Source organism: Olea europaea, unplaced genomic scaffold (genome assembly GCF_002742605.1).
Source record: "Olea europaea var. sylvestris unplaced genomic scaffold, O_europaea_v1 scaffold2718, whole genome shotgun sequence".
NCBI classification, from domain to species: domain Eukaryota; kingdom Viridiplantae; phylum Streptophyta; class Magnoliopsida; order Lamiales; family Oleaceae; genus Olea; species Olea europaea.
The window spans coordinates 13,857-27,026 of NW_019245592.1; the positions used below are offsets into that span (position 1 = coordinate 13,857).

The window sequence follows — 13,170 nt, forward strand, 5'->3', positions numbered from 1 at the left end:
AATTGTTAGAAAAATAATTAAAATAAGCAATGAAAATATCAAAATAAGTGTTAGTAAAATTGTTAAAAGAAATATTTAAATATATATATATATATATATATATAATTTAAATACATATTTAAACATTTGTAAAACAATAAAAATACGCAATTAAATTTGAAAATTAAAATATTAATCAAATTAAGTTTTTGCAAAGCAATTAAAATAAATTTGTAAATATGAAATAAGCATTATGCGTAAATAATTAAAATAAGCATTTAAACATTCATTAAAAATGAAAAAGTAAATTAAGTGTTAGAAAAATAATTAAAATATTAAAATAAACGATCAAAATAAGTGTTATTAAAATAATTAAAATAATTAATTACATGTTAAATAAGTAATATGCATAAAGAATTTAAATAAATATATAAACATTTGTGAAATAATAAAAATAAACAATTAAATTAGGATATGAAAATGTCAATTACATTAATTTTTTTATAAAGCAATTAAAATAAATTTGTAAATATGAAATAAGCGATATGCGTAAAGAATTAAAATAAGCGTTTAAACATTAATTAAAAATGAAAAAGTTAATTTAGTGTTAGATAAATAATTAAAATAAGCAATTAAAATATTAAAATAAACGATCAAATTAGCAAATTAAGTATATGGAAAATAGTAATTTACGTTTATTTTGCTTATTCCGTTATCGGTTGGTTATTGCATCTAGTAGCAGTGTGTTAATATATTTTTTTAATATTTTTGTTTATCGAACATCATTTGCATAGGGTTCTAATATTTGAAATTTTGCAGAATGGAATATCATCTGGACGACGCTGTTAGACAGATCCCTGGTAAAGTTACCTCGAATTGTAACTTTACCAGCTTCGCTTTAGTATTGGATTTGCTGGACGACGATCACACAGATATATTACGTCGATCATGCTTATGGCCATTGTATTCATTGCGTGATGTATAGTGGTCTGGGCAGCTGCTGGATGCTCTGTTATGTCACTTGCTGAAGCCAGTTGACGGAGACGCCCTCCATTTTGATCTTGGGGGCAAGGTAGCCACGTTCTCTATATTTGAGTTTGCCCTCGTCACTGGATTGCGATGTACGGACTATGCAAATGCGAGGGCCTGTGTTCCGAGGAACAGGAGGCTGTTGAATGAATATTTTCATGGACAGACGACGGTTACTCTAGCGCAGCTAGGAGATGCATTAAGGAGATGTGATCGGATGTCTGATAGGTTGAAGTTAGGCTTGGTGCTTATCATCGAAAACATACTCCGGTGTCATCACAAGAAGACATCGATTGACATTTTTCATTTGGAGGTTGTTAATGATATTGATGCCTTCAACAACTACCCATGGGGTCGGAGATGTTTTCTTGATACATTACGCGTGTTTAGGAGGGGGTTTTCAATGCCAAAGGGGGATAAGCCCGAGCGCAAGTACGATTCTTGATACATTACGCGTGTTTAGGAGGGGATTTTCAATGCCAAAGGGGGATAAGCCCGAGCGCAAGTACGATGCATATGGACTGCCGTTGGCGCTGCAGGTATATGTTTAAGTTAATGAATTACCTACACTTTTTTTATTGAATTCTATACATAATAATTGTAATTGTTTCAGATATGGGTGTACGAGACTGTCCCCATCTTGGCCAGTCGGTATGCGAGGAGAGGAGAGATACGCTATCCTCGGATGCATCACTAGCGAGCACAAGACAAGCCGCTTGCCAGACAGTTATCGGCTCTCCTCGACGATCCTGAGGTACGTATTATACAATTGCTATTTATGTTGTACGTCCTTTTACAATCTGAATACATAGTCATTAACTGTGACATATCAAAATGACAGCTTGAAGTTCTCACTGAATTAGCACCGTCGATCGAGGAGGAGAGTCAATTTTATATTCGCGAATTGCCTCTTCGTACTACACATGACGATCAGATGTTTGAGTCCAGGATGGATCGAGATAAGGTATGTCACTGTGCAGGATTTGTTGAATATCGCTTTGATCTTGTAATTAAGTGCTTCACTTGTAATATTTATTTTTTCAGGAGGATCGTTCAGTACTACATCCATTGATGATATCACCTCCACCGAGGAGAGCACGTCCAGCGAGGATGTCACCTCCGCTGAGAAGATCACGTCCAGCTACGCCAGAGGTTCAGATGCCTGAGTCCAGCGTTGATCGAGATAGAGTATGTTACTTAAAAATAATTCTTCGATTGTCGTTTTATTTTATTTGTTAGGTTATTCATTTGTAATAGTTATTTTTTCAGGAGGGCCATCTAGTATCGCCTCCTGCACCTAGTCCCCGTGCTTCGGCGATTGATTTGTTCGAACTCCTGATGGAGATGAGAGGAGACATGGCAGAGTTACGGGATAATGTCGTGACACTACGAGCTGAGTTCGGGGACATGGCACAGTTATGATATGATGTCGCGATGTTACGAGCTGGGTTAGGAGACTTTCATGCTGAGGTTGCAGCGATACGGGGTGACATAGCAGGCTTGCGTGGGACGAGCGATTATCGAAATGGAGGAGATAGTGGAGGGACAGGTCACTATCGGGATGGAGGGGGTGACGGAGGGGTCGGTGGTTATCAGGGGAGAGGGGGTCAGATGGGGTATGTTGACTCATCGTGGCTATCAGTTGCTGCATTTGATTCATTTTTAAATGACACGATGGGGATGGAGGAGCGAGAGAGAATACCTGTGGTGGAGGGGGTGCCCGTGCAGGATATACCTGAGGACGTGGAGGGGGTACATGAGGAGGAGAGGGTACCGGAGATGGAGGTGGAGGTGGTACCTGAGATGACGTCACCCGATGCAGAGGGGATACCCGAGGAGGTGGGGGTGCTTGTGCAGGGGATACCCGAGGACGTCGAGGGGGCATCGGAGGTGGAGGTGGAACCCGTGCAGGGGATACCCGGGGATGCCGAGGGGGCACCGGAGGAGGATAGGGTACTGGAGATGGAGGTGGTACCCGTGCAGGGGATACCCGAGGATGCCGAGGGGGCACCGGAGGAGGATAGGGTACTGGAGCTGGAGGTGGTACCCGTGTACGGGATACCCAGGGATGTCGAGGGGGCACCGGAGGAGGTGAGGGTACCGGAGGTGGAGGTGGTACCCGAGAAGACGCCAGACTCGCCGGCCGTGGTCTTTGTGTCGGAGGAGGTGGTCCCGATAGCGGGCGAGGGGGTCGTCCCGATGGTTGGGGAGATGGAGATTCTCGAGACGCATGATGAGAGGACGATGGCTGTTGACGTGGTGGAGCGGGTGGTCGGCAAGAGGCCAAGGGTGCCATCACAGTACGTTCTTTCTTCCTTTACCACGGAGGTGAAGAGGAGAAGGTTCGTCGACGGGACGCACCCGAATTTATTCAGGGAGGTGGACCACGCCAAGTGGAAAGCCTTTGAGACAGAGTGGAGAGCACTGTAGCCTGGGTAAGTTTTGTATTTTATGTAATTAGTATAGTACGCAGACGCAGACGCTGACGCTGACGCATGTATACTTCTTATAACTAAAAATTCTGTTCTTATTTTTTCAGGGCCAACCGCACGATTGCTGAGAAGACGATCTCAAATGCTTACAAGTGGTTCCATGACATCACCACTTCAGGGGCTTGACTCGCCGATGATGTAAGTGAAATGAAAATATTGTTATTTATTATGTATGTTCAAAATCAATTTTTTGAATGAAATTCATAGATTAACTCCTTTCTTTATTGGTGTTTCTTGATGTAGCACATCGACTTGAGCATGGATTTGCTGCGAGATCATGCTGAAAGACATCCAAAATCGTTCAACATTCCTGGCAGACTCATATTGAACACCGAGTTCATCCGTGCCGTTGACATTGAGTACAAGTCGTTCCAGGCCGTGGGTAGCGAGTACACGGTGTCGGAATATATGATGGAATGGGTCGTAGGGATGTGGCTGAGTGTCGGTGGAAAGCCATGGGATGGCTGTACGCATATGTACGTACCAGTATGTGTGAATCATCACTACATTGCAGTGGAAATCGTATTCGCCGACTCCACGATGTATGTGTACGACCCCGATCATTCATGCCTGACACAAGGCTAGCTCGAGCAAAATCTAGAGTTGGTGTCTGTGATCGTTCCCATGATAGCTAGACGAGCGAACATCACTGTACATGACAGATTGGCCACCGTGCGGAACACGACGACGGCGATGCAGCAAATATCGTAAGTGTTTGTAATTTTCTTTTTGTCATTTACATCTTAGGTTCTAACTAATTTTCGATGTGCTAATACAACATTGTTTAATTGTAGGGGTGATTGCGGCATGTTCGTCATCAAGTACATAGAATTTTTGAGTGTGGCACATAAGGTTGATGCAATCAACCAGGCATGGATACAAAATTGGAGAAATAAACTAGCACGTGATTTATTTGAATTTAATGGGGATCTGTAAATAATTGTACATATTTTACATTTATTTAAATATTGTACAGTTCATTCATTTATTTGTAATTACGAAAAAATTGTAAAATGTTGATTATTTATGTAATATTTAAATATTTATTTTACAATGCAGCCTACCGTATAATGCAGTGTCTAGAAAAAGTTTCGATTTCAAATAATTAACATAAATAATATGAATAATAAATGAATGTAATGAATAAAATGTTTGAAAAAAATACTAAATCTAATAATTCACATAAATAATATGCATAAAAAATTAACGTCAATATTATAAATAATTACATTGCCAATAGTTATTAAAATTACACATCCGTTACATTGTCATGTAGAGGAATCTGACTTGTACAATATCTTCTAGTATGCCCTGTTGCACCGCACCTACTGCACTTACGAGGCTGGGGAAACTCTCTGGTAGATGGTATTCTAGACGTACGTGTACGTCCAGGAGTACGTGGTCCAACTGCTGGTGGCAACAAGTTATTCAGTGGAAGAATGTGGTCGGGCACTTCCCACTCGACTTCATTTGGTACAGGAAATATTGTTTCCGCATATGCTGCTCTCCAATAATCAGTCATGTAATACACACTGCATAAGGTGTGTGGTGGTAATCCTCTATGCATAGTCACTGCCACTGCATGTGTACATGAAAAACTCTCCAACTGAAACCGTCTACACGTGCACGTGTTATCATTCAAGTCCACAATGTATCCGAAATTACGTGCACATCTCACGGAGAAGTGAAATTGATCAAGTGGTTCTACATATACTTTTCTTGCCACATCTAGATTCTTGAAGAGCTTATCTTCTTGAGCCGGGGTTAGCACACTTGCACAACTCTGTGATTCCTCACGTCGATCATGAAACCACTGTTGTAGCTTGTCACGAATGTTCTCAATCATTGCGAGAATCGGTAACTCTCGATCTTTCTTGAATGAAGCGTTAAGCGACTCCGCATTGTTCGACGTCACCATGTTGTATCGACGTCCTGGAAAATGTGATCGTGCCCAATGTTCAATCCCTATCTCCGTTAGATACTCCCATGCAGCATGCGATTTACTGTCTATTTCGACCATGAACTTATCAAACTCTTTAAAACTGTAAGCCTCTGCAGCTCTCCTAAGCAACGTAACGACGCCATTGCCTCGATACCTGGTCTTCAAGTTTCCCTGTATATGGTACATACAATAACCATGATGTGCCTCGGGGAAGATTTCGGCGATACCATTTATTATTGACTGCCCTCGATCGGTTACGAATGCAAGATTTTCGACATCTCCAATTACTTCCCTCAACTTCGTGAAAAACCAACTCATTGCTACATCATTTTCTCCGTCGACTATGCCGAACGCAAGAGGGTAAATTTGGATGTTCGCATCTTGGCATGTTGCAATAATCAACTTGCCCCCGTATCTCGCCTTAAGGGTTGTACCGTCGACTAAGATTAGGGGTTGCATTGCATTTCGAAATCCTCGAACACATTGTCCAAGGGCCATAAAGAAATATTTGAAGCGATTTTCGTTATCCTTCTCAATAAAAAATGCCGACCCAATATTAATTCTTCCCATGTTATAGCAATACCTGGCCAATGTAAATAAAAATAATCATAATTTAGATAATATATTAAATATTAAATGAAGAGAAAAATAAACAATTCAATTAACTAATTAATTACATATAAATAAACAATCGAAATTAAATAATTACGGACTACAAGAACTCATTCGTGTCTATCTTAGTCGCTCGCAAACGCCAATGGCAACTGTCGTCAACGCAGATAATTGTGTACGTCGACTTGTTTGATTTCTTCACTTTAAACTCGAAGTTATGTTTTAAAGCAATCCGGTGCACAGCTTCTTGTAATTCTTTCTTTGATTCGAATAGTTGCTCGACATATACATCTACATCATCGGGAACTACACGCGAACAATTAGAGGACCGTGTACTCGGTCCGGCCTGTGAGCTCCCACCCGACTCATGTCTCCTACGAGATAAAGCAATCAAATCCTCGTTTGTAAATGCATTTTCATTCTCGTTGTTTTCAACTATCGATGGAATTCTGTGCGTAACAGCGTGATCATGGTGAATAACAGTGTTCTCGGGAATAACCACATCATCTTCACGAACAATCTGAATTGTATCACAAACATCATTTACATTACGATTCTCTTCATTTGAAACTTCGTGTTCACCCTCGCGGACATTCTTCCCCAATAAAGTTACGCAAATAGGAGTCGACTTTCGGCCTTGGTTCAATTTAATTAGATGTTTCATTTCCACTTCAGAAGTAACTTTCATAGGTGGAATTGAAACGGTTGAATGCTTATGAAACAAAAATCCCAATTTCATATCGTACTGAGAGGGATCGACGTTAAGCATGTTTTGTATATCACTGTACATTTCTGCGAACGATGTACTCCTTGTTATAAAAATTGCTTTAACCCCATCTCCTTCACTCGTCCATTTCCATTCCCACTGAGCATTTTCATTCATTTGAAATTCACCAAAGTAACAAATTGGGACACATGCTGATATCATATCTGCCACAAATTAAAAATAAGGAATTCATATATAATTTTTTAAATTGTTCATTTCATATTTAATTTAATTTAATATTTTAAATAATTCATTGATTATTTTAATTGTTTCAAAAATATTTATTTCAATTTGTATTTAAATATTCATTAATATTTATTTTAATAAACATATATTAATGAACAAATAAATTCTAAAATCTGAAAAGGGAAAAAAAAAAAAGCTGGCTGTTTCCAGCCGGCCCGGACAACTGGGCCGGCTGGAAACATTTGGCCTAACTTTTTTGTCCGTTTCATCTGAAATTTATGCTCAAATTTTTTATTTTTTCCCTTTTTCAACGAAATAATGTTTAAATATTTATTTTACAGACACCTATAAATTTTTCATGTAAAATATATGCATACAGAGATGAATTTTTTTGTTGTTTTTGCTATAAAAAAATTATAAATCTGTGTTTAAATACTGTAAAATTCATCTGCCTTTGTCAAAAAAATGATTTAAAGATTCAAACAGTAAATTTAACTAAAACAAAATTAAAAATACGTATTTATACTTACCAATTTCCAGTGCTAACTGTGAGTATTGTTTATTTGTTGAACCTTTGATAATTTTGGGAGATTTCAGTATTTTAGCAGATGGAAGGAAAAAATTCTTTTTTACTGTATTGGAGAAACTGATAAGCAAAACTGATTTTAAAATTTACGTATGAAAGTAACTGAATTTATTTAAACTATTAAGGATATTATTATCTTTTAAAGAATTGATATACTTTTGTAATTGTGAAACATAAATAAGGGCACAATTGTCTTTTTATTGACAAGAAGCCAATGTGGTGAATAAAAAAAAAAAATTGATTAAACTGAAAAATTGGTTATTTGACCAAGCCAATTTAAAAAGTACCCCCCTAATAATCCTCCCTTCCTCTCATTTCTAACAGCAAAAATTCTAAATATTTATGAATTTAATGGTTTGAGATTAATTTGTTTTTATTTCCGCTCAAATTGAATCTTCCCTTTAAATTCCCCAAATAGATCCCTGTAAATGAACAAGGAAATCAAAGTGTCTGCTTCCGAAATATTCCACGCTTCAATCTCCTCTCCTTTTTTCTATGGAGGTGAACTTTTGGCTATTTCTAAAATAATTAAGTAAATTTTTTATACATTTTTGTTTATATTAATTTAGTTTCTGCAATTTTGAATGATGTTGTTGAATTGGAATTTTGGGATTGCAAATCTTGTTAAATTGAATCTTTACTGAATTGAGAAAAATGACTCATGAGGTAGATTCTGAATTTATTAGTAATAAAATTTTGGTTTTGTTTGAATGCTATTGTGAATGGGCATCTTGTCAGTTTCAGGAAATTTGTTTCAATGACGTGATAATGTGAATCATGAATGCAACATTTTCGATGCCCCATTTTATTCATAATAAGTTTGGAGTTGAATGTATTATTTCAATGCCTTGATAATGTGAATCATGATTGCTTCATTTTTGTTGCCCATTTTATTCTTAATAAATTTGGAGTCTAATGTATGAATCACTTTTCACAACTAGTAGGCTATTCCCAATGAATTGTTTATAACAATTAATGATGTTAACTGTCAACCTAACACAACCTGCCTTCCTTCTGAGGATGGGATCTCCAGTTAAGAGCAAAACATAAGAAGATTGGATTCTTCATTTATACTTTCTATTAATGTTATAATTAATCATGAGGAAATGTGTTCATTGCTTAACATCCCAGATAAAGTAGTCTACACTAATTTGATTGGTAAGTTGTTTAATATTGCTATTTGAAGTTGCAAACTCTTGTAATCTTATTGCTGCTTTTTTCTTCAGTGTGCGATCTTGCAAAACAGGAGCTGAAGTGGATAATTATTTGTTTACGAACACCTTATCTGTATTAGACAAGCCAAATTCTTATCATTTTTTCATCGTTGATGATCAATTTTCTCTTATACAGATACGATGCATCTTTACCCCCATTGTGGATAGTATTCTATCACGGCTTTTAGCAGTCATAGAAGATCTTAATTCACATACTACATAGTCTTGAAATAATTAAAGCATTAATTTATGCTCGATGCATTAGTCAATGTGCTTCATGACCAAGGGGATATTGACTAATGCATATTCATGTGGCAGGCATTTGATGATCACATATGAATGAATAACTTTCTCCACTTCATAATCGCTTGAGCTTTAGATGAGATGAGATGATATTATCAAATATGGCATATTAATGTTTGTATTATCTGTTCAATTTGTATTTACTGATCTTATTTATTTCTATTTTTCTTGACTGGCAGAAAAATTGGAAAGCTGTGCCTGAATTTGGAGGGTGGGATAACAAGGCTGGAACTAATACTAATTACTCAGTAGTGTTTTCACAAGCTCGTGCCAATAGGAAGCAGCACAAAAGTGACTTAACACGCTACAGCATTGGAAACGAACAAGAACTTCTGACTAAACCTTCAAATGATGAACCTGGTGTGGTAAGTTTCCATTTCATACCTAATTGCAATTTATTTTTTGTTATTTTTTATGATGAAATCTGCTCAGCGTGTTAATCATGATGCGTTTAAACTATCTTCTACATAAGATTTTTCTTCAACGTGTACTCTAGCATTGTTTCGATCCATATCCCCTTGGTCAAACTCAATGCACATGGATCTTGACATGCCAGAGAATGTTGTTCTATACTATATCAATTTTACAGGAGTTGTGTGTCGTGGCACGTATTTACATGTGTCTAACATGTTATGTGATGTGTTTGATATGCTAGGTGTGTTGTGAAAGCTCCAGTAAGTTTTAGGCAAAATGTAAAAGAGAAAACAAACACAAGAAATTTGTGTGTTAGGCGCTTAGCTTAGGTACATAGGCGGAGAGAAGAAGATTTTTACTAAACAAAAGCGGAGAATACAAAAGAGTACTACATACTCAATCTTGAACCCCCTACAATACATAATAAGCTAAGAAGCACAAACATGTTTTCAGAAAAGTAAGACGAGGACACGTCGGTGACATCTATTTAAATTCTTTAAACTTTCACATTTAGTAATTTTATCGTATGTTATATTTTTTATTTTTATTTTTGAATATAGGATATGAATAATCAAAGTTTATTAAATCAATCATTCCACATAGGAGTCATTCCTTAGCTATCTTTCTACGAGATTCTAATATTAGATCTTCTTATTATAAGGAAAAGGACGTTAGGGTGCATGGCATGTCATACACTTGTTCGAGGAGTGTATTTAATGTATCTCTGAGTGTATCAAATTTTAAAATTATAAAAATAGGAGATGGTATACTACTTAACAGTTACATTTTTTGTGAAGTCCAATGCGTGTCGGCGTTGAACACGACACGTGGACCTAATAGAAGTGTTAGTATTTGATAGGACACAAAAGTGATCCTAAAAGGAGTCTTTGTACTTTTTGGATACTGAAAGAGTACAAGGTACTCCAACCAAAATCCCCCACCAAAAGTAGGTGGACTAGGTGAGCACAAAAGGTCTGAGATTCTCACCCCAAAATAATGTATGACTTTGTCCAAATTGACAATTAAAAAATACAAAAGGAAGCTCATAAATATATAGGTGAACAAAGGGGTTGACTTGCTATCTTTCTTTCTTTTGACATAGGACTAGTAAACCTATTGTACATAGATGATAGAACGACAAAGTCACCTTATAGCGTAGAATTGAACAAATTCAATTTCTACCGTTTGTGGGACAACACAAAGTCAACATACAACACAAGAAACATTTACCAACACACTTTCGACATTTTTATCATGTCACGTGGTCAAATTCAATGCACGTGGAGCATACCAGACTAAATTACATGTTTTTCAAAGCTTATAATTGCTTATAAGTTGGCCAAATTCTATTTTTATCTATGCATTCGTAAGACCACAATTTTTATCTACTTTTGAACCACGCAGTCAATGGGACTCACCGCTTATAAGCAATTATAAGCTTTGATAAATATGCACAAAGAAGGAAGGTATGTAATTACATTTAGTAAAACGTTGACATTCCTCTTAAGGTGGAGTCATGTATGTTCTTAGGACACATTAGGCATAGGACATGTATTGACTACTGCTTGTCCTACATATATATGAAATATAATCTACTAGGCATCGATGCTTAATTATGTTAAGCACTTGTAACATGTTACATCAATTAATTTGTAAATAAGTTTTGATAGGTCCTAAGAATTAAATTATTTGCCTATTAATTGATGCACCATGCAACTGTCATTTACCGGTGCTTATTATATCATTTTTCACTCTTTCTCTATATATAATATTGTTTTCTGACAAGCGAGGGACATGCCTTCAACATGTCAAGGACACCAAAACTCCTATCCTATAAATTTTAATATGTAGAATCTAGGAAGCTTTTAATTGTGCTATCTTCCTACTAATATTGGAGCCAGAATCTAGTCTAAATTACATCACAAACATGTGAAATGGGTTGAGCAACTCAAAATTGAGCCCCGATTGAGAGTTGTAAAATATATTATATAAAAAAACTAGGGCATATGGCTACCTTTCGAACATAATTCAATTTCTTCTGAATGGAAGGTATAAAGTTCTCCAGCTTTTTTCCATACTGTCTTGAGAATTTGTTATCAAAGAGACAAAAATCTATGTGCAAAGTAAAAAGAAGAAAAGGCCTTGGAGTACTACTAAGAACCTAACACAACTTATAGAAATATAGAAGGAGCAAACACTTGTTTAAATTATCAAAGTAATGTTAGAAAAAACTTCATATACTTCATTTCGAGCTTGGTTTGCATCTACTATAGGCATTTTTTTGATACATGAAGATTTGTAATTCGTTGACACTAGTAACAAACAGGATTATCATGATCCGAAGTTATCTTGATAAATCAAATGGCCACTCATTTAATTCAAAAGATTGCAAATGCCAACTTTAAAATCAGAGGTGAAATGTATTAATTATGCTTAAACTTCAAAGTCAAGAAGCATAAAACTAAAGATCATATAATATATTATTCTATAATTTTAATTGATGTATCATACTACTATTTTAAAACATTACGGCATCTTCACGTCGTGCTGGTGTCTGTGTCCGTGAATTATAGGCTACCTGCATCACTCTTTCTAATCTTGTTGAGAACTGTCCATTGTGCAGAGGAAAAAGAAGATGCTGAGGTGCTTCAGTTGTTGTGTTCTGCCCTGATTTCATCATTGACATGATCTTGGACTGTGTATATTGCTGAATATCTGCAGCCTGTTTATTCAAGAACTGAAGCAAACTAAAGCAGATATGGTTATATGCCCGTGTAAATAATCAAGAATGTATCTCTATGTGGATGTAAATTGTTCAATGAATGCAAATGAATATATACACATATTATATATTTTTTCGTCTTTCTAAGTGAGATGGTATATTAGAGCATATCATAAAAAAAATCATCAAATCTCAGTGTCTATGAAAATTCTAGTCATTGGGCATTCAACGTAAAATGAATTCAGTTTTAGTGCCACATGGGAATGTTTGGCTTAGGTTTAATTTGGCTTCTTTTCTAGCTTTCATGACTGTATCAAGTGTGACATTGTACTTGAGCAAGGCCAAACACAACCAAAGTTATCAAAACATCAGATCTGGTTTATTTTAGGTTGCTTCGTACTTGATACTCTATAGAATTTCAAATAGAGCAAACATGTAAACCATGTTACTTTCTTTTTCTATACAATCCACTTTTGTGGAATGCTTGGTCTTGTAGATTAGGGAAAAAAATGTAGAATGGTACGAGAAGAAAATAGCTCCTGACCTTAAAAAATTACAATAGTAAGAGAAATACATACAAGAATTAAACTCAGGGATACAAGCTTGCCTCATAAGGTTGGGAAGAGGATGAAGAAGGTAAGGAAGGGACGATTGAAGGTAGGGGAAGTGAAGGCTTGGACGGAGCAGAAGAAGAAGGAAGTGAGAGAACATCTTTAAAAAGGAGCGAGATGTTCTTCAAGGAGACCCATGTGCATTTCTTCTATTCTGTGCGGTGTTCTTCAAGGAGACCCATTTGCATTTCTTCTATTCTGAGCTCTTGATACCAAGTGCCTTTAGTTTAAGTATAGGTCAGTTGATTAAATCTATCTTGATGGAATTTTTGCTTTTGTTGTAGCATAAAAAGGATTTATGTAATAGGTAGCGT

General features: G+C 36.4%; 1 protein-coding gene and 1 long non-coding RNA gene across 2 annotated transcripts; both read left to right on the plus strand.

The window, feature by feature from the left end:
• Positions 1 to 1,461: 1,461 nt before the first annotated feature.
• LOC111383566 lies at positions 1,462 to 1,891 on the plus strand. Its single transcript, XR_002700763.1, has 3 exons — positions 1,462 to 1,547; positions 1,622 to 1,762; positions 1,850 to 1,891. It is a non-coding gene; the product is annotated as an uncharacterized LOC111383566 (long non-coding RNA).
• A 5,999-nt stretch (positions 1,892 to 7,890) lies between these two features.
• LOC111383572 lies at positions 7,891 to 12,384 on the plus strand. Its single transcript, XM_023007686.1, has 3 exons — positions 7,891 to 8,093; positions 9,289 to 9,474; positions 12,147 to 12,384. Exons 1-3 carry the CDS (start codon positions 8,088 to 8,090, stop codon positions 12,192 to 12,194), a joined length of 240 nt encoding a protein of 79 aa, XP_022863454.1. The 5' UTR covers positions 7,891 to 8,087; the 3' UTR covers positions 12,195 to 12,384.
• The last annotated feature ends 786 nt before the right edge of the window (positions 12,385 to 13,170 follow it).